The sequence below is a fragment of the Peromyscus leucopus genome, chromosome 3 (genome assembly GCF_004664715.2).
Source record: "Peromyscus leucopus breed LL Stock chromosome 3, UCI_PerLeu_2.1, whole genome shotgun sequence".
Lineage (NCBI taxonomy): Eukaryota > Metazoa > Chordata > Mammalia > Rodentia > Cricetidae > Peromyscus > Peromyscus leucopus.
This window is the reverse complement of record NC_051065.1, coordinates 111,768,432-111,795,501: the sequence shown is the minus strand read 5'-3', so window position 1 is coordinate 111,795,501 and position 27,070 is coordinate 111,768,432. Positions and strand designations below refer to the sequence as shown.

General features: G+C 44.4%; 1 protein-coding gene across 1 annotated transcript in view; it reads left to right on the top strand.

The window, feature by feature from the left end:
- The first annotated feature begins 2,341 nt into the window (after nt 1–2,341).
- Suclg2 (succinate-CoA ligase GDP-forming subunit beta) overlaps nt 2,342–27,070 on the top strand; it is a 267,562-nt gene continuing 242,833 nt past the window's right edge. The window contains exon 1 of the mRNA XM_028855400.2: nt 2,342–2,478. Coding sequence (XP_028711233.1) covers nt 2,389–2,478 — 90 coding nt within the window. The 5' untranslated portion in view covers nt 2,342–2,388. The remainder of the gene's footprint in view (nt 2,479–27,070) is intronic.

Here is a 27,070-nt window from a genome sequence, read left to right as displayed (position 1 = left end):
CCTACCCTGGAAAGCTGATGGACGCTGAAGAAATGATAAAGAGATGGGAAGAGTAATTAATGAGACAAGGCACATCCCAGAAGCTTCTCCCCTTAGGCAGCTGCTGCTAAGTCTCCTTTCTCGCTTTGGAATGCTGACTTACCCTGCTTGGCCTGACATTCCTTGGGTTCTCACTCTTTGAAGACCTCCCTCACCACGAGCAGATGCCAGCAGCTAAACCAACTCGTTTTTCTCCTAGGTTTTTACTCAAAAAATGTAACTCGTCTCATTTTTCTTTGTTTTGCAACCAACAGCCCCAGTCCATTAATTATATTGATGCAAATGAATAAAATGTCATGGGGAGAGGTGAGGAGTGAAGTTATAAAATGCCGTAGATTCGGACAGGATGGGATGCATTCATGGTGGTGTGGCCACCATAGATTAAAGCTGCAATACTCAACAGACACTAGCTCTTGGGTGAAGGGAATGACTCAGTGGGTAAGAGCGCTTGCTGTGCAAGTGTGGGAACTGAAGTACAGATCCCCAGGACCCACATAAAAGCCAGCTGGAGCCATTCCACTGAAACTCTAGAGCTGTTCCCTGCAGAGACAAGATCACTGGGGCTTGCTGTCTGTTATACCAGTTCCAAGTTCAGAGAGGTTTTTGTCTCTAGAGAATAAGGTGGTAATAGAGCAAGGCACAGATGGCTTCCTGGCCTCTACATACATGATATATACAACACACACACACACACACACACACACACACACACACACACACACACACACACGCGCGGGGGGGAGAGAGACAGACAGAGAGAGACAGAGACAGTGAGAGATACACACAGAGACACACAGAATGAAGACAGAATAAATGTGTATAAGATTCTGGGGAGAAATGGGTTATTAAGGACAGATGTGGGTCAACATCTAAATCCTGGGTGAAGCTGGGTAAAGACAGTTGGGGTCTGGTTTTTTGACAGTTGGGGTCTTTTGGAGTAATGTGCTTGCAGTTTCTCTGTCAATGTGAAATTATATCAAGTGAAAATTCAAAGAAAGGTGGCAGAAAGCACTATTGTGAGTGCACTATTGCTATAGTGTCCCCAGTCTGTCTGTCTGTCTGTCTGATGATCATATATTCAAGAGTGAGTAAGGTTTGAAACTAAAAAATATCCCCAAGTAGTGTTGGGGGTTGGAGCAGGAATTTGAATCTCATATGTACTTCTCACTGCCTGGCGTCTGCCAAGTTTTTTATCCATTGTGTGCCTCCATTTCCTCTTCTGCAAAATGAGTATAGAAACTGTACCTGCTGAAAAGATTGCCCCGAAGCTTAAATGGGTTCATAATTGTTCAGTGCTTGGCACACAGAGGTTGTTATTGTGATTTTTATTTTATGAAAGTCATAGCAGCCTGTACACTCTAAACAAACACTTTTCTTAGAGCTGAGTAGAAAATGTGGCAATAGCTTTTTATTTAAGTTAGTTAAGGAGCAAGAAAACATATGTCTCTAAGACAGGCCTAAAACCCTTCATCACTTTCACAAGAGAGACAGGGTGGTACCTCTCCATGGTCACCACATTTAGGAAGCAGAGGCAGGCTCAGGAGTTGTAGGTGAACTTCTGGCCAATGGAAGGTATTTGAAACCCCCTTTCAAAAACCAAAACCAAAACCACAACAAACCACTACCACCTAAAACAACAAATTACCCACTTCCCCCAAACTTCATCAGCTTTACCTGCCCGCATGGCCCGTGGGCAGCATTGGTCCTAATTCCTTCCCTTGGAACATGACTTTTCTCCAAGAGGTGGCCTTGGATAATGGTATCAGTTCCTAGGACCAGACCTCGCAGCCCTCAGTTCAAACAATCTCTAATCTGTCATTCCCGGGGCTAGTTTAAGTCAGTTTCCCTGGGGCTGAGATCAGTTTTTGCCTGGAAGCACTGGGAAGCCCCATGGCCTCAGAGTGCGGCGGCGGTGGTGGTGGCGGTGGTGGTGGTGGGAGAGAGTGGGTGGGTTCCCCTACCCTCCTGCCACTCCCATTCCCTGCCTTTCCCAATTCCCTCACCCTGCTCCCTAGGGCCACCCCTTTCCTCCGTCCCTCCCCTCCCCTCCTCGGCCCGCCCCCTCCCGTGGCCTGGGCCAGGGCCCGCTCCCACCCCGCCCCCGCCCTGCCCTTCCCCGCCCCGCCCCTCCTGTGGCTTGGGCCAGGGCCCGCTCCCACCCCTCCCTCTCCCGCCCCGCCCCTTTCCCGCCCCGCCCCCTCCCGTGGCCTGGGCCAGGGCCCGTCCCCACCCCGCCCCCGCCCTGCCCTTCCCCGCCCCGCCCCCTCCCGCGGCCGGGGCCAGGGCCCGCTCCCACCCCCTCCCGCCCCCTCCCTCCCCGTCGCGGCCTCCCGCAGGTTCCTGGTTAAGATGGCGTCCCCGGTGGCCATCGCGGCGCAGGCCGGGAAGCTTCTGCGAGAGCAAGCCCTGCGGCCGCGGCTCCTGGCGGTCAGGTCCCAGGTGAGCGCGGCTGGGACGACGCGAGCCACCGGCTGCGGCGCCCCTGCTCGGCGGCGGCCCCTTCGCCCCGGGCGACCCCTCGCGACCCCGTTGCTCCCCGCGGCGCGGCTGGCCGAACGGCGTCCGTGGTGCCGCAGGACTCGGTCCACCTCCCACGGGAGGTCGCGGGGACCGCGGGGGTCAGAGTGCGCACCCCACGGCCCGGGTCGTCCTAACGCCCCCCTCACCCGGGCCGTGGGGCGGGACACTGGAACCCGGCGCCGGCACCGGTGCGGGGTGCGAAAGTTGCTCGCCGCACTGCTGGAATCCAGAGGTTTCCCAGTGGTTTCCTGGCTCTGCCTTGGGGGCGTCTCCAAGCCCGAGCTCGCTCGCCCGGCCGGCCACGTGCTGCACTTGCCAGAAAGCCGGCGGCTCCCGGGGCTGCTCACCTGCCAGAGTGTGAACTCTGCAGGGTGTTGCTTGTGCAGCCTCTGTGAGCCTCTCTGTGGGGAAATGCAGGGGACCAGAGGAAAGTAGCAGTCGATGCCTCTTCTCCTATGAACGGCCTGTGTCAAAACTCCTCAGACCCTGTCCACTTTGTCCATGCCTCATGGAGACTGACTTCTTAGTGCTGGACTCTGAACCGCGCCACGTGGCTTCCCTGTTTACCTTCCTCAGACGGCAAGCTTCCCGTAGCCTTTGCGGGGGAAACAGTTGGCGTTCACACTTGGAGAAGTCATGCAGCTACTGGTCTACTTTCTCTAGATTACCACCTCCCCCAGAAAGAAAAAGCTTTACAGTTCAATGAGAGGCAAATAAATTATCACATCTTAACCAAGGCAAGCATAGGGCACTAAGAAAACTGAAAGAAAAAGTTACTAATGATTTTTTGAGTTACTCTAAGCTTTGATTAATTATGACTTCCGTGAAGTTTTTTTTTCTTTCTTTTCTTTTCATTACTTGACATTCCATTTCTCTGTTACTGTTAATGGGAATTTAAGAGGTGTTAATACTTATTACTATAATATCCTTAATAGGCACTTGACAGTATGGTGGGTAAAGGACTGGGATGGCGGTTTGTCTAATTAAAATCACGGTTACCTGCTATAATAGAATAAGGAGATATCTCCAGGTGATCTAAGGCCTATTCATTATTTAAGTGTTAGAAAAAACAGAAACTGTGGTGCTGCTGTTCAAGTCGGTTTGACTTGATGAGAAACATGGAGCCCAGGGCAGTGAGAAAACGAAGACGAGGAAATGATTGTTCAGAGAAATCTAAAACAGAACATTTACCTCCAGTATGTTGTCCTCTTCCCTGTCCCAGTACCGGAAACCTTGGAGGTGAGACTGGCTGGCAAGCAGACAGGGTCAGAAGTACACTGACTGAGTGATGCACTTCGGCTTCCGTACTTCTTTGTTATTCTGGGAACACCAGGCTTAGAAGATGCAGACCACAGGGCTGGGAGATGGCTCAGGTGGTAAGGGCACGTGCTCCACAAGCATCAGGGTCTTGAGTTCACATCCCCAGCGCCCATGTAAAAAGCCAGGCAGTGTGTGAACTTGTGACCCCAGAACCTGGGGAGAAGAGACACGTGGGTCCCAAGAGCTTGTTGTCCAGCCAGCCCAGCTGAAATGGTGAGGTTCCACTTCAGCAAGAGATGAGGTGGTAAGGCGAGAGAGTGTTAGAGGAAGACAGCTCTGGCTTCTGAGCCCAACACACACACACACACACACACACACACACACACACACACACACGAGATTAGATTTTGTTCTTTGGGTTTCACTATCTAGCCCTGGCTGGCCTGGAACATACTATGGAGACCAGGCAACCTTGAACTCAAAAATTGCCTGCCCCTGCCTCCTGAGGGCTGGGATGAAAGGTATGTGCCACAGCAGCAGCAACAACAACAAAGTTTTTTTTTTTTTTTTTTTTTTTTTTTTTTTTTTTTTTAAATATCTGCGTGTTTGGCCTGCATGAATTTATGTGCACCACAAACCTGTGGTGCCCATGAAGGTCAGAAGAGGGTGTCTGATATCTTCTGGAACTGGAGTTACTGATGGTTTTGAACTATACCATCAGTTAGGACTGAACCTAGGTTCTCTGCAAGAGCAGTAAGTGCTTTTAACTGCTGAGCCGGCTCTTTCTTTCAGCCCCATTGTTTTTCTTTGGTGGTACCAATTATATACAGTGACCAAGATCTGGAAATGAGCATTGACGAGTGGTCCTGTGTAGAAAAGTCCAGTCCTGAGTTCAGTGACCTGTTCAAGGTTACAGAGAGTTTGAGGCAGAGCTGGTACCTGAGTAAAGGTTTCCTTCATGTTCCTGTTATACCAGGGGAGAGCTGGTGAGTGCCCGTTTCCCATGTAAGTTCACCTGCACACCAGTAGGAACTGCAAGTCACTGGTGCTAAGGACACATTTCTTAAAGGAACAGTGTGGAATTGGTAATGGAAGTAGGTGCACACAGCCTCTGACTTTAAGGATCTGTTTTCTTAGTACCTGCTCCATGCCATTCTGATTTGATACATACCTACCCACTTCCTGGATCATAGCAGATACTACAATTAAGGATGGTTCATTTTTTTACCCCACCAAACTTAGGAATCTTTACCAAGTATTCTCAGAAATCTGTTGGCACCCTCGGCCTAGACCTAGTTTGTACCAGGCCTTGTGAAAAAAAGAGGTGGATGGGCCAAGATAAAAGACCCACTTTCTGCTTTTAGAAGCAACTCTAACTGGGTTCACAAAAATACCCATAGAATAATGCCCCTCCCTGGGGTTAACGTTAGACACATATTTTTGGTGTTTAATGTCATTGAAATTGCTTTTTTTTTTTTTTTAAACTTCTGCCTTCGGCTTCACTCTTTTGACCTTGGATATATGTTATATCCTTTGTGGGGCTGTCTTTGGCCATCTCAATACTAGGTCTGCTCCAGGCCCTGGACTTGGGGTTATGAGTAAAGCAGGCAGAGCCCTTGACCACATAGGTGCAGGAAGGGGAGAGATTATAGATACTACAGTAAGACTGATGATTTCCAGGACTGACGAAGCCATAATGAAATCAAACAGGGCCATGTGATGGGGAATAAATAGCTTCGAAGGCTGGCACACAAAAGCCCAGAAAACCTGTTCGATAAGTGATTTTTTTTTTTTTTTTTTTTTTTTTTTAAGATTTAATTTTTTTCTTTTTTGAGACTGGGTCTCACTATGTAGCTCTGGCTGGCTTATGTTGACGAGGCTGTCCTAGAACTTGCAGGGATCTGCTTGCATCTGACTTCCAAGTACTGGGATTAAAGGTGTGCGCTGCCATTGCTGGTCTATGTTTAATTTTTATTGAAAACACAAACGTAATGCATACTCTTCCCATTGCTATAGCAACACACCTGAAAAGGCAGCTTAAGGAAGGCAGTCAGGCATCATTCTGGCTCACAGTTTGGGTGAATAGTCCCTCCTGGTGGGGAAGAGAAGGCCACAGGTGCTTGTGGTAACTGGGCACATGTATCCACAGTCAGGAAGCAGAGGGAGATGAATGCTGTGCTCCTATGCAGTTTGGGAACACAACCCTTGGAAGGGTGCCACCTTCATTTAGAGTGGCTCTTCCTACCTCACTTAATCTAGCAATGCTCTCATAGGGATTCCCAGAGCTTGGTCTCCTAGGTGATTCTGGGTCTTGTCAAGGTGACAGTATTGACTGTCACTGAACAGTTTGTGAGTTTGTACAACATGAAAGGAGCTGGGTCACTAGATATAGAATGAGAAAATAATTTAACAGCAGCTTGCATCCTTTAGTACACCTTCTATTACTACCTGTACCTGACAAAGGGAACGGTTTCCCCTCTTACAATACCAGTTCATTTTTGTTTGTTATGTAAATGAAATTATACAATATGCATGCACATATTTGGTACCTCTCTGTTATAAGATCCTAAGTGTTTGACATTTGACCTGTATTACGAAAAGGCCAGATGAGATGGACCCGGTGTGTGTGTGGCAGTTATCAGGCAAGGCAAGCATCAAGTGCAAGGGTCCTGAGGTAGTGCACTAGTTTTTTTTTTTTTTTTTAGGCTACCAACCAGCTCTCAAATCATGACCTGGAGACATATTATTAGTTTTAAATGTTTGGCCTAGCTTAGGCTTGTTTCTGGCTAGCTCTTTTAACTTAAATTAACCTGCTTCTCTCTATTCACCTTTTGCCTCAGGGCTTTGTACCATCCTTTATGTACATCTTACTTTCCTGCTGTCTGTCTGGGTGGCTGGCTGCTGCCTGGCTTCTGGCCCTGGGCATGTCCCTCTTTCTCCTCATTCTCTTCTTCTTCTCCATTTATTCTCTCTACCTGCCAGCCCCACCTTCCCTCTCCTGCTTAACTATTGGCCGTTCAGCTTTTTATTAGACCAATCAGGTGCTTTAGGGCAAGGTGAAACACATGTTTACATAATTAAACAAATGCAGCAAAAACAAATGTAACATTCTTACATTGTTAAGAAAGGCAGCAGAAACAAATGTAACACACCTTTACACAGTTAAAGTAATATTCCACAGCATAAACAAATGTAACACATCTTTGCCCATTTAAAATAATATTTCGCAACAGGTGGGAATGAGGTGTGACAAGTTATCAAAGACCAAATCACATGAGTCTCACATGGAGTTTTTAAGGGCTTAGTGGTTACAAGACTTGCATAAAATTACCCAGGTATTAACAGGAAACTGCTGGGTCTAAATCCCAGGCCTTGCTGCCAAGGCTCGGGCCTTTAAATTCTGTGCTGCACATACTATTGAGAAGTCAGAATTCAGGTTAGCCTCAAAGTTTGAGGATATAGTTAGCACTTCAATAAAAGTGGAACTGCTGTTACTGCACCCCTCCCCTGTTTTCTTAGTTTGATGAGATAGGGTGGTCTTGTATAGCTCAGGTTGTCTTTGACCTTGAAGCAGGAGTGTTGTGGAATCTTTTTGTACACCGTGAAGATGTGTCTTTGCCAAGGCCCCTTCTGATTGGTTTAATAAAGAGCTCAATGGACAGTAGCTAGGCAGGAAGAGGTTAAGTGGAACTTCTGGCCAGAGAGAGATGAAGAGAGGAATCTAGAGGCACGAGAGAGACACCTAGGAGACAGGCGAGGTAACCAAACCACATGATAGAAGATAGATTAATAGAAGCAGGTTAATTTGAGTTATAAGAGCTGGTTGGGAAAAAGCCTAAGCTAAGGCCAAGCTTTCATAATTAATAATAAGTCTCCATGTTGTTATTTAGGGGGCTGGTAATCCAAAGATAGTTGGACAAGCAAGCTTGCTGCATAGGATTGCTTCTGAGTGTTGGGATTACAGGCATGAACTGCCATATCCAGCTACTTCTTTTCAAAATCCCAAATCCTGGTAGAAAGCTCGCAGCTAGCCCTCGAAGTGCACAGATGCCGTGAAACTTGGTAGTGTGATACAGAACGGAATGTCCGTGATGAATATCCAGGAGCCCATTTGTCTTATTTGGTGCTGCTGAATTTAAGATAGTAATGTCTTTTTTTTTCTTTCTTTCTTTCATTCATTTTTTTTTTTTTTTTTTTTTTAGAAGACAGGGTTTCATGTAGCTCAGGCTGGGCTTGAACTCGTGCTCATCTTCCCTTTACCTCCTGATTACAGGCATGATGCACCACTTCTTGCTTTATGTAATGTTGAGGGTCACACCCAGCCCATTGTGCATGCCAAGGCAAACACTGCCAAGAGCTGTAACCTCAGTCCAGTAGTAGTGACTCTTAGTATAGTATAGTTGCTTTTTGGGCCAGTCCTGTCTCATGATGACTACATGAAGTTCAGGGAAGCTTGTGTTTTAAAGGATGCACGGATGTAGGAGACACTGCCTTTCAGGTTCTGCCTTTGAGGTTACTGCTGTGGTGTTCTTGATGCAGCCCGGAGGACTGTGTACTGTCAAAGGAAACTGCTTACACCCGTGCCTCTGCTGTTGGCCACTTCAGGAAAAAGGGCTGCAGCTCAGGGCTCTGCTTCTTGCAATGCAAACAGATGGGTGCATTGTTTTTTGTTTGTTTGAAACAGGGTCTCACTACGCAGCCCTGGCTGTCCTGAAACTCATTATGTAGACCAGGCTGCCCTTGAACTCACAGAGATCCGCCTGCCTCTGCCTCCGAGTGCTGGGATCAAAGCTGTGCGTCACCATGCCCAGCTGTACGTGGGTTTTAGACGTGAAGGACTAAAGGGCTGTACAAGTTTATACCAGCTGAATGAAGCCATGAGAGGGCTGCAGGCTGTGGCTTCCCTGTGTCTGCCTGCTGCCCTTGGCTTTTTCTTTTCCTAGTTTTAAAGACAACAAACAAGCAAACAGCCCCCCTCTCCACCCACCCCCCAAAAAAACAACCCCCAAAGAGGACAGCTACAATGCTTGCTGCTAAAGAAGATGTTGGCTTTCACATAATTCAGATGCTAAACTTTTGACCTGCATGTGGAAGGCCTGTGAGTGATGGCTCCTGTCCCGGATTGGCTTTGTTTACTGGGAAGGGAGCACTGCTTTTATGGGAACATGATTAAGTACACAGGCCCAAGGTAGCCAGAACTTTGTCACCCTTGTTGCCTGGCTAAGTTCTGCAGGCACCAAGCCTAGAAAGCCATTGAAATATGTCCACTGGGAGGACGAAAAGAAAGGACATGGTGACTGGAGTTTTGTCCTTCACTTCTCCTTACTCCTCGGTAGGAATCCGTGTGGCATTTTCTTTCACTTGTTGGCAAAGTTTTGCCTGATGCATATACATTTACATAACTAAGAGCATTACACTAATTTGGAAATGAATACAGGAAGTTCACTCACTGAAGGAAAGGATTGCAGGCCTGTCCTTGCAAATGTTCTAGTGCACAGAAGGAAGAGCAGTGAGGGATAATGCTGATCCTTTAGGCAGATACTTAGTGTGTGTGTGCCCAGTGCTGAGTTCCACAAAGGCAAAACCTCAGTATTTTACCATAAATCCAGTGTTTAGGAGAATTAGTATAGTTGAGTAGGTTACTATACCTAATAGATATGATGGAGTGGAGAGAGAAGAGAGAGAGAGAGAGAGAGAGAGAGAGAGAGAGAGAGACAGGGAGAGAGACAGAGAGACAGAGAGAGAATGAGAACAAAACAAGCACTATCTTTACCCTCAAATCGTTGTGGTCTAATTGCAAAATTGTTGTATAGCCCAGTGGTTACATTGCCATGGTGATGCTTTAGTTGAGCTGTGATCTGAGACACTTGTTGAGCCTGTTCTACATTGGGCCTCTTGCTGATCTCTTCTGGAGGCAGGGTTCCCTCTGACCCCTGTCTGTGCCCTACCTTCATCAACTCTGATTCAGTGTTACTTCTTTGGAAAGACCTTTCCCTGATCATTTGACTGGTTCCTTCTCTATCCAGTGATTGCTATCTACATCTTTTCTGCAGTTAATAACACGAAACTCCACCTCATCTTATTTGTTTGTCTCTCTTCCTTTTCCTTTCATACATATAAGAATGTGAGCTTCGTAAGAGCAGACTTTCTTACACATTTCTGTTTTCCCAGCTGGCCTAGCTAGGTGTTCTGTAAGCATTTGTGGACTAATGAATTAGTGAAGGACCCAGACAAGGGAGAGGCAGATAACAAGCTGAGAGTTGATATAGATTAGAGAGGAAGGGATGAGCTGATAATTGGCAAAGGGACTAACTGTTGAGCGTTTCCTATGTGGCAGGCTGTGCAAAGAGTTTATTGACAGTTATTACTTTAAGCCTTACAATACCATGGCAGGGGTTGGTGGTGCCATCTCCTGTAAATGTAAAGGATCCCAGGCACAGAGAGGTCACATAATAACTGGCTGCAAATCTCAGTGCCAGGAAGTCACCTGCCTCATGCCAGTAAATACCTTACGCTGTTAAATCATTAAGCCATATCACCAGAAGGTCCAGTTTGGGCTGAACCCTCCAGTTGAATACAGAGCTTACCTGCTCTGCACCTCTGCCTTTGCCTATTTGGATTTGCCTATTTGACTCAGCCTGCTGGAACTGCACACTTCTCTGGACTCTGATCTCTACCCCGTCCCTGCCCCTTTCTTGCTCTGGGATCTAAGAAACAGTAGCAAAAGGCACAAGTTCTGCATTTAATTGAGCCGAGTTCAGATACTAGATCCCCAATGCTCCTGCTGAGCAACCTGGAACAAATGATTATTTTTTAAAATTAATTTTATTAGTGCATATTAATTACACAGAAAATAGGCTTCATTGTACCATTTTACATGATATATGCGCTCAGAGTTGCTACGAGTATATGGCATACATTCTGTGGTCGTATCTGGAACAGATGGTTGAACTTGACTCTTGTGTGAAAAGGAGTTAGTTCTCACAGGTGGCTATAATGATTCAGTGTGATTTATTAAACATTTGGCATTATGATTAGATCACGGGCATACAACGATTATTTCTGTTGCAACGAATTTGAAGCTAAATTGACTTGCCTTTTAAAAAAGGATTTACTAATCTGTAATGATGGTTCTTTCCTAGGTTTCATAACATTTATCATGTACTGTCACCTCAGAATCAGGCACTGATTTCATGCTTCCTTAGGCTTGATTTCACCAAACAGCCATGTAAGACAGGAATGATCTTGCCAGGTTCATATGTGGAGAACTTGAGGCTGAGGAGGTGAATGGATGTTTGCCTCCAAGGCCTTAGGAATCCTTAGTGTCCCAGAGATGGGATTTGGAAGCTCAGCCATTGATCTTCTCGGAAATGTTCGCATAACTTGGGTGGGGTTAGTAATAAAGCATATGGACTTGGGTGAGTTGAATGTTGGAGGTGGGAGACACACAAGAAGAGACCTGAGACCCAGTGGGTACCATTGGCTACCTAGCACGATGTGCTAGCTTAGGAGTTCAGAAAACATGAGTTGGCTTTTCAGGGTGGGCATTTCCTGAATTGAGGCTTTGGTCCATGTCCCGAGTTTATGGCAAGCTTGCTTATAGATGATTATGAAGGAATAGCACTTAGGCACAAGCTGTGAAAGGCGTCGGGGTCCAGCCCTGACCTGTTGAATAGTCCTTGAAGCGGGGAGTGAGGAACTGAGAAATGCTAGATAGGGAAAAATATAGATGGAGATGGAGAAAAAGAGACACAGGATAGCTTCAGGAGGGTCCTGGGTTAATACCCAGTTACCTCAAGTTTATTCCTAATGTGCTTTTTATATACTAGCAAGGGGAGAGGTGAAAGACCTCCCCCTTTCAGGATCAAAGTACAAACAAGTGTAGACCCTTTCTTAATTCTCTAAACACCTGGTAACCTCGCCTTATGGCAAAGCACCTTATGATTTATTGTAAAATGAAGAGACTTGATGTGGTATGTAATTGATGTTGTCGACCCTGCAGAGCACAGAAATAGATCTGTGTAGGTGGGGATCCATGCGTAGGTAGAGGGCCAGGTGTCCGTCTCTCCAGCCCAACCCACTGTCAGTTTTTGTGCTGTGGATATCCCCTGTGTGCAGCGTGAAGGCACCAAAGACAGCAGGGCTGCCTTGTAGAGTTTGGGGTGGTGGGGCAATGAGATGAGGCCAGAGAAGTAGGCTCAAATTGAGTGGAACCTTAGGAGTGTGGTGATGGCGGACAGTGGGGAGCCACTGAAGGTTTGTAGACAGACAAGTGGCACAGGCCATTTTCTGCTTTAGCGTATGTTCCAGGCAGTATGGAGAGGGTGAGAGGCTGCAAGAAAGCAGAGCATCTGAGAGACTTTTGTACCAATATGTTGCTGTGAGTCATTATACCAGGATCATAGGCATAATCCAGGACCGGAACCAGATTAAAACCTTGTCTCCAGAGCATCATTTTATGATTTTTTATCTTTATTTAGCATCTGTTTTTTTTTTTTTTTTCACTCTGCAATGTCTCTGAAAGCTGCATGTTTTGTTATTTGTGTGTCATAAATTGAATGACAGGTCCCTTCTATCTACAAAATACATGAAACGGGAGATGAAGGGGTAGGCCAGCAGTTCCTCTTCAGCCCGGGACACTGGAGAGTGCCCTGAGTCATTGCTGTGTGACCTAGGCAGAAGCTAGGATGTCTCTGGAAAACTGGATGTGCAGATGCTGGTAATTAACGTGGGCTAGCTGGGGCCGTGGGGATAGGAGAGACAGACTGACGGTACTAAAGGAAGAGCTAGGAGGGGGTGGTGAGATGGTGCCAAGTCCTGATCTGAGTTAGAGCTCTAAGACCCACTGGTGGAAGGAGTGAGAGAACCAACTTTGGCAAGTTGTCCTTGGCCCCCATAAACAGAGAAGTAAGTATTAAAAAAAGTAAGTACGGGGACCTAACTCAGTTGGCAAAGTACTTGGCTAGTGCACAAGTTCCTGATGTCATTCCCAGCCCCTTGTAAACTAGGCCTGATGGCACACTCTAATCCCAGCAGTTGAGAGTGGAGGCAGGGGATCAAAAGTTCAAGGTCATTCTTGGCTACATTGTGAGTTCAGAGTAAGCCTGAGATATGTGAGACCCTTCTCAGAGGGAGGGAGGGAGGGAGGGAGAGAAGGAAAGAGGGAGGAAGGGAGAGAAGGAGGGAGGGAAGGAAGGAGGGAGGGGGAAAGGAAAGAGGGAGAGAAGGAGGGAGGTAAGGAAGGAGGGAGGGGGAAAGGAAAGAGGGAGGAAAGGAGGGAGGGGAGAAAGGAGGGAGGGAGGGAGAAGAGCTAGAGACTAGATAGGACCCATGGTTTCCCTGACAGGTTTCCATTGCTAGCCCCTCTTCCCGCCCTAAGCCAGCTGACAAAAAAACTGGCAAAGGGCTACTTGCTGTTCCTTGGCAGAGTAGGTGAGCATTTTATACGCTGTGTATGAAGGAGCCTTGATGTGCCTGCCCAGGGATCTGTGTACTCTGTGCCTGTGCCTGGGTCTTTGCTGGGTGTGTTAGGACCTCAGTAAAGAAAGAGGCAAGGAAAAGAAGAGAAACGGCAAAAAGGAGAAGTGTGGTAGCTTACAAAGCACAGTCCAGAAGGGGTTGTGCCCACAAGTTGTCCACTTACAGGATGGCCACATGCCCTGGCCCACACACATACCTGCAAACAGGATAGATTTTAAAAATGTAAAAACAAAACAAAAATCCCCGAGTGAAACACAGTGCAGCCCTCCCCAGGGCCATGCCTGTCTTACTGGTTCCAGCAGCAGCCCAGGCCTTTGGAATGGCGCAGCCTGGTGTAGCTGTTGCTTTCTCTGCTCTCATTCTTGGGTGTAGGTTGTAGGTCCTCCTAAGGTTCCTTTGGTTGTATATAAGAAAGGAGAGACTTTATTGGACTTGTCTGGGGAAAAATAAATGACTTATAGTGCCTGGCCTCAGCCTTATTGGTCACTTGCAGAGCATTTTTTTGTAATGTCATCGATCCATATGGTCAAATGAGCTTTTCCACACGTAAGACAAGACTCTTCATAGTGGGCCGAGTGCATCCCTTGGGTCCCCTGAGCTCACTGTACCCTGAGACACCTGGGGCCTCTTGGTTCTCCACTTCCTGCTCTTAGAGGGGAGGATTCATGTGAGGTCTGAGGTCAGTAAAGGACTCCCCATGGGCTGAGCTTCCTTTAGGTTACCATAGCAGCGGGTGGTTGTCCCATCAGCCCTGTATCTGCTCCAAGGTAAGGTGGAGGGTTCCTTCGACTCAAACCATTAGTAAGAAGCTTTCCATTTTATTCCTAAAACTGGGCTATGTTTGAGAACACATGGGAACCCTGTTTATAAGGTAATCATGCCAGAATTTTAGGATAGCCCAGAACTGGAGTCACCCTGCCTGGGCTCAAATCTTGTTTTCAAGGCTTAGTATATTTATGATTTTGGAGATTTATATGTTTTATTGTAGGACTGACTTTTTTGCCTTACTTCAGTGCCTCTGAAATGCAGATGTCTTTTGCACATTGTGTCCTGGAGATTTTCTTTTCCCCCAAATAGTACATTAAAAGATACATTGTGTAACTGTTGGCTTATTAGTCTAATTGTTGATATAGTGCTGGGAATTGAAGCCAGGGCCGTGTGCACTCCAGGCAAGCATTGCATCACCCAGCTACATCCCAGTCTTGATTTGGTTTCGCTTTCTTTTGTCTTTGTTGTTCTTGGTTTTAGACAGGATCTCACTGTGTAGCCCAGGCTGCCCTCCAGCTCACAGTGCTCCTGCTGCTATCTTGCCAGTGATGAGCTGCAGGCATGTGCCCTGTACCTGGCCTTGGTGCCTTTAGATCTGGTGGAGTTAGTTCAATTCTTAGGGCCCCTGCTTCCTTATCTGCAAACTGGGCAGAGTTACTACCATAACTTCCTGGAGTTGAACTGAGCTAGTGCATGCGAGTCCTAGCCCTGGACCCTAAATCATCACTAAATGTTGACTGTTGGTTTAGGTATAATTGTCAGCAAACAGGGTATCTATCAAGGTCACTTTATTTCCGTGGGAGAGCTGCTTCGATGCAATCCTGGCTTTCCTCCCTAGTCCTTTAGACTCCATGACGTGGATGGAACATTAACAGGCAGTAGGGGACTGGAAGAATCAGGTGGGAAAGTGACTTTAAGGGTCAGAGGCTCTCTGTGACATCTGGCTTTGTGATCTGTGGCAGAATCCTGACTCCCACCATTGCCTGGAACTGGAGATCAGCATTTCAACAAGTGCATGTTAATAGTTTCTCCTTATGGATGGAGCTCTCATCATGTTTTCTTAAGAAACCCATCCTGCCCTCTCTCAGCATCATCTGCTGCATTTGCTTGGTTACAGCCTTGGATTTTGAAGGACTTATTTGGGTTAACTTCTTTTGCAAGGAAGCAGATAAACCACATTTAATATACATTCTCATTCCAGCCTGAGGGTATATTCAGGTTTTTAATAAGTAATACAAAGAAAGTTGGGACTTATTATTTTTGATTAAGGGAATAAACTATTAATGATGGGTGCTTCTTTGTTGAGATTTAGAGCGCCTTTAAAGTGAAGTATCATTAAAATTGAAAGCCAGCAACACAAGGACAACAAAATGAATTTTTTACTGACTTTTTAAAATAATGAACAGGGGAAAAAAAAAAAAACGAAGGTGCTCTTTGGTTAATTAGATAAGCCAAGGGTGTCGAGATGGTGGAGTTGAAGACAGCTAGTCTTCATGCTGCAAAGCTGGTGTTGAGGGATGAGCAGCTGGCCTTTGGCTTCACAGAGTGTGAGGAACTGAGGCAGGAGGCTTGTGGCTGCTCCCTGGGGGCTGGGCCCAAATGGGCTGCAGGATCCGTGTTAGAGCCCAGCCCCACTAGGGCAGGGCCTGAGTGTCTTCAATGTGATCCTTTCCTTTTTCTTTGATGCTGGTTTACGTGGAGGTGTTTATGGGTGTTGTAAAATGGACTTTATGACTATATGTTATATAAATGTAATTTAATATGGAGGAAAACTTACTGAGTTAAACTTTATATAAAGATGAGAAAACTACTAAGTCTCCTTTTGTATTAACGGTCCCCAGGTGGGAATATTCAGTGGTGACATTCCCTTCTTTTCATGATGACATATATTTGCTCACGGTAACCATGAGTATAGTGCTCCTTTCATGTTTAGATAGGGTCTCATGTGCTCCAGGCTGGCCTCAAACTCCGCATGAACCAAGGATGACCTTGCAGTTTTAATCCTCCTGCAGCCACCTCCCCAATGCTGGGATTATAGTGGTGTGTCACTGTGCTCTGTTTCCGTGGTGCTGGGCATGGAACCCAGCCTTTGCATGCCAGGCAAGCACTCTCCCACTGAGCAAATGTGCAGCCCCACAGTGTTCCTTTCTTGAAGGTGTTTTGTTCATGAAGAATTCTGGCTCAGAGAATCTCTTGCTTAGAACTCTGAAATTTAAAATAAGCATCAGGGTTATTGTTTAAATAAGATTAATTATTAACACAAAAGAGCACTTGGGTATTCAAATTTTGGTACATTTGTGGAGATAATAAAGGAACTATGGTGGGACTGGAACCCAGGGCCTACACATGCTAGGCAGGTGCTGCACACCGACCCTCATCTGAAACCCTGGATCTGCTCTTTTGACAGAATCTTGGACTAGCAAATGTTTTAGTGGCTCTAACATCTTATTTATATTCCTCAAAGACTTAAAAATATGAATGCTTATTTTTTATTTTGCTGCTTTTATTGTGGCAAATTGTATGTAATGTAAAGCTGACTATCTTAAGCTTTGAGCTATTGTATGGCATTATACACACTCATTCACTTGCTCTCTTATATACCCATTGCCAACATTTACTGAATGTACTCATTTTCCCAACCAAAACTCTATGCCCATTAAACACACTTCACCTGAGTAAGGCCACACAGTACTCCATTCAGCTTCCATGTTGTGACATGCTAAGTGGAATCATACTTAGTCTTTCTTAGCTGGATTATTTCATTTAGCGTGTCCTCAGAATACATCCATGTTGTAGTATGTGTCACAATACCCTTCTTAAGGTGCCATAATATTTTATGGGGGACATATGTGTGTGTGTGTGTGTGTGTGTGTGTGTGTGTGTGTGTGTATATATATATATATATTTTATATATATATATATATACACACATTATATATATATATACATTATATATATATAATTTTTCCTTTATCTTTCAGGGAATACTTGGGACTGTTCTGAACATTGATATAAATACATGAAAGTCCATGTTAATATTCATCTTTCTAGAAATGTTCAGTGTATAGTTTGAGCTATATTTTTTGCTTCCCATGTGTAATTAAAATGTCTACTAGAAATGCTTTTTTTCATGATAGTCTATAAAATATATTCTTATTTGCTTCCAGCATATTGGCTTTTTGTGACAAAGGTGTACTCTTAGGTTCAGGAGATGGTGCCTGGAAGGAAACTTGGGGACAGACAGTTGCTGCCTGTAAAGAATGTGAGTCCAGTTCATTGTAATCGCACACACACAGTGATGTGTTTGTTGCTTAGATGGTTTCCTATCCCTGAGCATACAGCTGTACTGTCTTTCTTGGACTCAACTACATAGTGGCTATTAATAATAATGCCAGGAGAGCAGAAGACAAGCTTATGTGGACACAGACACTTGACATTTGTCAAGGTCACCAGCAGTGTGCCTTTGGAGGGAAGTGTCTGGATCCTCCTAGGTTGTAGGTATTTTATTGTCATTGTCTAAGCCCAGTTTGAAAAGGAATACTGTGGCTCCAGGACATGCAACAACTTCCTTATTGTCATTGCTGTTGTCCCTCAGGCTGTCACTCACAATGGCATATTGAATTGTGCCCTTGATGGATTGAGTTATGTCCATGAAGTCCTTACTTACTGCCTTACCTTTGTGAAAATAGGGACTTCACAGAGGAACTCTAGTTAAAACGAGATCATAGAGCCAGGCGTGGTGGCGTACACCTTTAATTTCAGCATTCGGGAGGCAGAGGCAGAGAGGCAGAGAGGCAGAGGCAGGTGGATCTCTGAGTTTGAGGCCAGCCTGGTCTACAGAGCTAGTTCAGGATCCTGTCTCAACAAACAAACATAACAAACAAACAGTGGTCCTTAGCATGGACCCTAATCCAGTATGCCTGATGTCCTTATAAAACCAGGAACTGCAGACTCAGCTGCACATACACAGTGAGAATTGTGAGGCAATGGTCAGGAAAAACCAACTGGCCTACAGTGACCTGAGCTAGGAGTGAGGTATGGAATAGAGTCCGAGAATCCAGCCCTTTGATTCTGGACTTCTGGCCCTCGCCCTCAGTGTGACTAAATATGTCTCTACCCCCCCTCTCCCAAAGAGTCTGGCTGTATTGTATAGTCCAGGCTGGCTTGGAACTTGAGACAGTTCTCTTGCCTTAGTTTCATAAGTGATGGGATTATAGACAAGATCACCACATACACATTTCTTCCTCCTCCTTTTTCTCCTCTTCTTCACCTTCCCTTCTCTCTAAGCCACATGGTATGTGGTGCATTGCTGTCATTCCTAATATCAGTGAACAATTTTCAACATACAGAGTATTATAGCAGGTCGCAGTGAGCAAAACTAGCTGCACAATAATGCCGGGTGGCACATGAAATCCTCATTCTTCACAAAGCACAGGTAATCAAACAATTTATCTCTGTGCTTTGTGAAGAATGAGGATTTCAGGTGCCACCCTGGCATTCTTGTGCAGCTAGTTTTGCTCACTGGGACCTGCTAGAATACTCTGTATGTTGAAGAAGCAGGCATGGATGGTGTTCTGGCCACGTGTTCCTGCAGTGAGGTGACAGGATGAGCTGATCTCTTTACACATTGCTCTAGTCTCAGGGTTTGTCCCTAGCACCTGCTGAGAGTTAGCTCAGGGACCAAGACCTACATTTAAAAGCTTTCTTTGTTTTTGAACCAAAATAGTTCCCTGTTCCCTTACTTCCTAGTGCTAGATTGAGGAAAGTGTGCTTAGGAAAAGAAGAGTTAAAGGGAGAAGAATATTGGCAGGCACAGGAGCAAACTTTGGCGCTGCCTTCTGAAGAGGAGGCCTAGAAAAGTTTTAAATGGCAGTGAGGCTGGGAGACACACGGACCTTTATTCTGATTGTGTCAGTTCTGTTTTTCACTTTGCCCTGAAGTAAGAAAACAGCAAACCTCATTATTATTATTTATTAAAACCATTCTCTTTGTTCAGGCATCTCACCCAAGGTTAAACAAAACCCCAGCATTTTAACGCCTGTGATAGGCCTTTTCAGAAACACTTGCATAACTTAATCCAGCTGATTTTTTTTGTAATCAGGAGCATTACACCAGGCACTGGGTTCTTTAGTAGTATAAAGTAGAAATTTAAGAATAATCAGCTTGCAATCAAAAGCTGATTATACACGAACAATAATGAACATAAGAGTGAAACCTCTATAATGAAAGAAAGAAAAAGGTGCAGTAGCGGTCCCTGAAGAAGAAAAGTGCTGAGAAGATGGCGCGGTGTCCTGATAGGTAGACAGTGGGTGAAGACCAGCAAGCAGCAATGCTCACAGAACTGCAGAGTCTGGGGGACAGCGGGGAGAAGGGGTATGGAGGAGAGTTAAACTTTTATAACTGTGACACTCAGCGTTGTAGATGAAGTCATGAAGAAAAAGCCACTGGGTTTAAGATGAGTTAGGTTCCTGTTCTGGGGTTGATGGAAGGTACTGAGAACAGGTTTGTGTCTTTCTACCCTGTTGATTCATGAAAGGTTTCCTTAACCAGATGTTAAGTCTCTCTGCCAATGTAGTAAGCCAAATCAAACTGAATTAAAAATAAAAGACCAGGTTTATTGGACAAAACATACCTGGGTGACCTTTCTGGCTTCAGAGCTCAGGTGAGACTGGGAAAGGATACCAGAAAAACCATGTGGCCGCTCTCTAGAAGGCAGTTTTAAATACCCTGTAGGCTGATCTTGAACAGCTCCAGGGGAGGAGCCGCCCTTGGCTGGCTTTCTGAGAGGGATGGGGTTTGGAGTGGGCGAGGAGTGGACCAAAGAGGAGCTTCTAAATGAACAATTTGTTGTGTGGCTTTCAGCCTCTCTGAGCCTCTGTCTCCTTACTAAACTGTTTACTATTTACTATACTGTTATTTGTCCAGACTCTTTCTCATTGCTGGATCCATGTGTAACTTTGCATAGTGGCTGCTGAAGCATCTGATACACAAAAATGAGTTTAGGAAATCCAGGAAGTAGCATCAAATCCCAGCCATTCATGTAGTCAGATGATACACACTGTTCACTGCTCTAGAGGTGGTAGGACCTGGGAGAGTGGAGCAATAAATGAGGCTGACTAAAGTCTCATAAAATAACGTTTTATTCAGAGCATCTGACAGTTTATATTCTGAAGGTTAAGAAACTGAGGACACAGAGTGAGAGCCAGGACAGGCACCAACGCTACACAGAAACCCTGTCTCAAAAAAACCAAACCAAACCAAAACAAAACAAACAAAACAAACAAACAAACAAAAACCTGAGGTCACAGGACTCTTGCTTTCTCACAAGCACAACTCCATTCTTGGACCATGTTCCAGCATACCTTTTCTTTTAAGCTAAGTCCCACACCCTGTTGCCTGGGCCAGTCCTCAGCTTTTGGTCCCTCAAGTGATCTTCCTGTCTCCCAGTAGCTAGGCCTGCTGCTGCATACCACCACAGCCTCACGTGGCTTGATGTATGCTATTCTGAAAAACAGATTAGGAAGGGTGGTGCCTACCCTTAGGGTTGGTGAGGAAGTAGCCATCAGAAGGGGAAAGCTGAGCAAATCCCTGAAGGAACTGAGGCCTGAGAACTGTGGAGTGATCTGGGTGAAGAGTATTGCAGACAAAGGAACAGCAAGTGCAGAGGCCTTGATGTGGGGTCAGTGTGTTTAACAATCAGCAGATGGCAGGCAATCCTGGGTCTCAGGAGAAGGCAGTGAATCCATCCAAGTTATATTCCTGGAGCATACATCACAGTACAATAGACAACATAATATGAAAGTATATATGTTTTCAGGTTTAACCCAGTCTGCAGGTGGTACAGATGTTATAGTTTAAGAATGCACCTGCTAAGAGACAGTTTGCTTGTTTTCAGTTTTTGTCCATCACAGATAATCATTTATAAATAGACCTGTTTCAGTTTTTATTTGAACATATTTGTGTCTCTCAGGGCACATTTCCAGGATAAAGTATCTTGGTCACATTTTAAGTTTTTAACGGAAATGCTAAACTGGGCTGTATGGCTGAGTGGTCTAGCTGTGTTCACCAACTGTTGATCTGATGTTTCCAGTTCAGTTTTCACTTCTCAGTAGCATAGTGTAAGGTAACTGGCTTCTGCATCTTCGTCAGCCTTTAGAAATCTCAGCTGTCCTAGTGAGTAGATAGCTTTATTCTATTCTGTTTTATATTTGTGTTTCAATAAGGCCATTCAATGCTGAATATCTTATTTTATTTGCTGTTTCTACCTGCATATCTTCATTGAAATGTGTCTCAGTGTCTTCTGTCCATTTTCTGTTTTGATTTTTCTTTTCCTGAGATAAGATTTCTCTGTATAGCCTTGACTGTCCTGGAACTTGCTCTGTAGACCAGGCTGGCCTTGAACTCACATAGATTCACCTGCCTCTGCCTCCTGAGTGCTGGGATTAAAGGTGAATGCCACCACCACCCGGCTGTTTTGATTTTCAAAATGTTGAATTTTGAAAGTTCTTTTTTCTGCATAGTAGTCATTTGGTAGATACATGGTGTGCAGATACCCCAGTCTGTAGCTTGTGTTTTTATTATAGTGTAGTCTGCCAGAAAGAAAACACTTTGAACCTTAATCAACTCCGATTTACCTGCTCTTTTCTGATGGATCATGATTTTAAAGTCATGTCTGAAAACTATTTATCAAGCCCTAGAGATGAAATATACTTGCCATGTTATCTTCTGAAATATTTTGATTGATTGATTGATTTATAGACAGTTTATATAACCCCAGTTAGCCTTGAAGTCACCTTGTATCTTAAGGGCCTGGCCTCAAACTCCAAGTGATCCTCACCCTTCAGCCTCCAGAGTCCTGGGAGGGTGTGAGCCACTGCACCCTGCTAAAAGGTGGTTTTTCTTAACTAAGCTAGTTTGCTTGCTTGTTTCCCTCCCTCCCTCTTTCCTTTCCTCCCTCCCTCCTTCCTTCCTTCCCTCCCTCCCTCCTCCCTCCTTCCCTCTCTTCTTTAAAAAAATAGTTTTACATCTACAGCTCAAACACACTGTGAGTGAATATTTATGTATGCTGTAGGATTAAGGTAAAGTCTATTTATATATTTTAGCTGCACATCCTGTTATTTCAGCACTGTTCTTTTGAAGGATTGACACCTCCATGAATGGACACTGCTGGAAGGGCCATCATTCTTCTGGTGGATTCTAGTATTCTAAACCATTAGGCAACCCTGGCATCATCTTTCATGATGGAATGTCTAAATTTTGGAGACACTAAGCTTGGGAGCCAGCTCTGCCCTTCTGCCTCTGCCACCTGCTTCTAGAATGCATCAGGGACTTCTGATGTATTCTGTTTTGGATATGAACTCTGTCTCTGTGTGGCATTGCCTGGTTTTTCTTTTTCTTTTTCTTTTTCTTTCTTTCTTTCTTTCTTTCTTTCTTTCTTTCTTTCTTTCTTTCTTTCTTTCTTTCTTTCTTTCTTTCTCTCTTCTCTCTCTCTCTCTCTCTCTCTCTCTCTCTCTCTCTCTCTCTCTCTCTCTCTCTCTCTCTCTCTTTTCCCTAGAGACAGGGTTTCTCTTTGTAGTTTTGGAACCTGTCCTAGATCTTACTCTGTAGACCAGGTTGGCCTTGAACTCACAGAGATCCATCTGCCTGGCTGTGCCTCCCAAGTGCTGGGATTAAAGGTGAGTACCACCACCACTCCGCCTCCTGTATTTTCAGATTCATTTATTTATGTATTTTTGAGTCAAGGACCAGTTTCCAGAGATTCTGGAAAGGCATCTTTGACATTTACTTATATGTTCCTATGAACTCTGGGCTGTTAATGTCAGACGAAGCTCTTGTATCCGTCTACATTGAAACAGATACTGCTTTTAAAACTTGATAGTTTGGTGAAATCATTTTACATTGTCTCTCCATAGAAGCTCTCTTTTGATTATTTTGATGTGCAATGGGCCACAGGAATACAGATAGCAAAACCATCAGTGGTAGCTCAGTCACATTCTAACATTTTGATCAAATAAAAAAAGGGCTGAAATGGATTCCAGTGGTTGATAGGGGCCTTGTTTCTCTCAGCCTCTTTTCATTCTGTCTCCTAGGAAGGAAACTGACAGAAGCTCAAATGTTCCTTAAGAATCACACATGTGCATTGAAATTATACTTCTGTGGGGTGGTTTGTAGTATTTTAGGATTGGAGTAACTTTGGAAAGGATTCCGGCCCAACACAGAAGCCAACACTGTTTTATATGGGCAGTGAAGACGTTGTGCCTACAGAGACTAGAAGCCTGCTTCATGTTTCATGAAAGTCTGCCTGCTACACAGACTCCCATTGCTGTGCCAGAGACCCTCTTCTCATTCTGTTGTACAAACAGTTACTGGAATCGCAGGCTGTCAAGGCAGACTCCTGGCCCTGGTCCCTGTCCTGACCCTGCTGGAGCTGTTCTTAGTCAGATTACATCACTGCCTGCTTAGAGAATCCAACAAAACACAAGGTACCAGGATGGCTTCAAGAGCTGAAGAGCATGTGGGGAGACAGGAAGCTCGCCAGTGATGGGGATGGCACTGTTAGTGCTATTTGGTCATGATGATCAATTTTGTTTTTCTGTGTAGTCAATTAAATCTGAATATTTTTCTTTCTTCCCCCTGCCCTGATTTTTAATAAAATTCTTTCCTCTTGCTTGGTTACCTGTTCATTTCTATTAAAAAATTTTAATACATACATACATAAGTATTTTTTCCCCAGGCAGTCAGGCCAGGGTTTCACCTTGTAATTCTGGCCTAGAATTCATAACGCAGACTATACAGGCCTGGCATTCCTGGTGGTCCTTCTGCCTCAGCCTTCCAAGTGCTTGGATTATAGGCATGACCTACCACATCCAGCTTAATATATTTTTCTTAATATATTCTTTAATCCATGGGCAGTCTATAATGTTATATGATATGCTTTCTTTTTTATTTTAAAAAGATTTATCTTATTTTTAATTATGCATGTATATGTGTTGGAGGTGTTGGGGTATATTTGTGGGGGTGCCTGTGGAAGCTAGAATGTCAGATCGCTTGGAGCTGGAGTTGCAGGAGGTTGTGAACTGTCTGATATAGGTGCTAGGAACTGAACTCTGGCCCCTGGGAAGAGCTGGAAGCACTCTTAATCACTGAGCATCTCTAGCTATGGTATACTTTCTTAAAATAGGAGCCTGAGTCGCTTCGGTTAAGTACTACATAAACCGCAACAATAGGAATCCAAAATATTTCTCTTTTGACAGTGTTCTTTGATGATAGTCCCCTCTGGGGGAGCAGAAGGGGGTTGTTTGCTTTCTTATTGCGGTGCTGCTAATCCAATCCGGGTCCTCTTGTGTACCAGGTATACACTTTACCATTGCGTCCTGTTCCCATCAAAAGGGTGCTTAGAGTGCTTGTCCACAGTGGACATGTAGACCTTTTCTAGTCTTCCTTCAACCTGCTGACCCTCTTTTCTTCTTTCCTACTGCCTGTAGATGTACATGCAGAGCCCAGCCACATGCTGTTGACCCACTGAGCTGTAAAGTTCCCTCTGTCTCAGTCTAGATGTCCTTGTGTGTTTCCACATTGTTTGCCATACTGGAAATGCCTTTTCTTGACTTCTCTTTGTTCATCTTTAGGATTTCTCCAAAATGTTATTCCATGAAACGTGTTCTGTTTCTCACTGTCTTCTGGCTCAATCTTCTGTGGACACTTGTTGAGTCCCCTTCATCGTTGTATCGTTGATGTCTTGAATATGACAATTATATAGAATTAAGATTTCTGCTTGCTGGTTAACAGGCATGCAGTTAAGTCTGCTGTTGATGAAAAAACATCTTTGGATTATCCAGAAGAAAGTGTGGGCATCTGGATAACATCACCACAACTTGCAAAGCAGAGAGAATAATTTTATTTCTCATTTAATGAAAAACTGTCTGTGAATATGTGATAAAAATTTAATTGAGAAGATAATCGGATATTGCTTCTAGCCTTACACCCCCTCCCCCATGTGAAAACCAATTACTCTACCCTTTTTCTTGAGAAACTCTTTAATCATTGAATTTGGAATAGATGGTGGGGGTAAGTTACGACTTGATGGCTCTTGATTCTCAGGCCAGGAATGCTTGTGCTGTAACATTCACACTGTTTGTATACTGTTTACAGTGTGTTGTTGGCGTAGTTTGCAGTGTAGGAAAAGTTATTAACCAAATGGCAATGTTGAAAATAAACACAGGCAAAGTTGGGGAAGCTTTTGGTTCCAATGTATGATGCAAGGTCAGCTATCAAAATATTTGCCTCCCCCCTTTCTTGAGTGCTGGTATTGAACATAGGCCTTCACATGTGCTGGACAAACACTCTTCTACCAAGGAACAATCCAGGGCCTGAACCCCCACCCCCCCGATACATCCCATTCCCCATCCCCATGTTGTTAACTCTGTAGCTACTTTCCAGATTTTACTTGGTGGTCAAGTGTTAATTATCTCATGGTATGAAATGAAGGAATGAATACGTCGATAATATGAGAAATGAGATAGTCTGGTTTACAATATTTCATTTGTGTATGAAATAGAATTATTTAAAGGCAACCCCTTTGGTTAAAAAAAAATACCCTTATTTTGCCATTAGCTGGGTATTTTCTGCCCCTTTGGCTTCTCCCCTATTACTAGCCTCAGTTTTTAGTAATCATCTGAAAATAGTATATATCTTCTAGTTTGACAGGTAGCAGTAGAAGCCTGAGAAGTGCTTTTGTGTAGATGGGCCCTTGAGAGAACAGGCTGCCACTGTGAACAGCTCACTGGCACAGGACAGCCTTGGGGAAGTCTTAGTCTTACTGCTAGACATAGCTAATCTAAAAAAAGTAATCTCACTTTTCTTATTTCAATTTGACTTGGAAAATTTAGCTGATGATCATTGCAAAGAACTCAGAAAATACAGAAAACCATTAAAAGACTGTAATGGTTATTTTACTCATCTGTGCCCTAGAGAATGCTGTTGTGAGCACATCATGGATCTGTTATGCTGTGCACAGACACACTATGTGTTTGTAACTTCTTGTGATCAGACTTACAACCATACTAATTAGATAACTCTATTTTTCTTCTACTTGCTATTCAGGAGTACTTGCCTACTCAATAAGAATTTATGGAAATATTAATTTTGTTCAGGTTAAGACATACGGCCAGGAATATGAAATTACCCCATGGCCTTTTTTTTTTTTTTTTTTTTTTTGAGCTGAGGATCGAACCCAGGGCCTTGCGTTTGCTAGGCAAGTGCTCTACCACTGAGCTAAATCCCCAACCCTGGAAATATTAATTTTGATGCCAGAGAATTCAGAGGAGTGAAGACTGTGCCCATATAACTGCAACCATTCATTTTTACATTTGTTTTACTTTATTTCTTGCTTTAATTTTATTTGCATATGTTAATTGTACATGATAATGGGTTTCATTATGACATTTTCTTGCCGTATATGATTATCATCTTCACCCTATTGCCCTCTGGTTCTCTCCCCACTCCTGCAGGTCTCCTTTTTGTTCCCAGCTAAGTTCTTTTCAGTTTTCGTGTGTGTGTGTGTGTGTGTGTGTGTGTGTGTGTGTGTGTGTGTGTATGTGTGTAAGATTTTAATTTATTTTAAATTTTTTGAGATTAGTACATGATTACATAATATCCCCCTTACCTTTCTTCCTTCCAAACCTTCCCATATACCTCTCCTTGTTTTCTTTATAACTCATGGCCTCTTTTGTATTTAATTGTTGTTACGTGTGTGTGTATGTGTGTGTGTGTATGTGTATGTATATTCCTAAATATAGAAGTACAACCTGCCCCATCTTTATAACGTGCTTGTATGTATGTTTTCAGGGCTGACCATTTGGTATTGGATAATCAATTGATGTGCTCTTTCCTGGGAACACTATTTCTCTCCTGTCAGCATCCCTTAGTTGCCTGTAGGCCTGTGTAGAGCTGAGGCCTCCTGAGCTCCTTCCCCCATCTATGATAGCATGTTTATTGTTGTTGT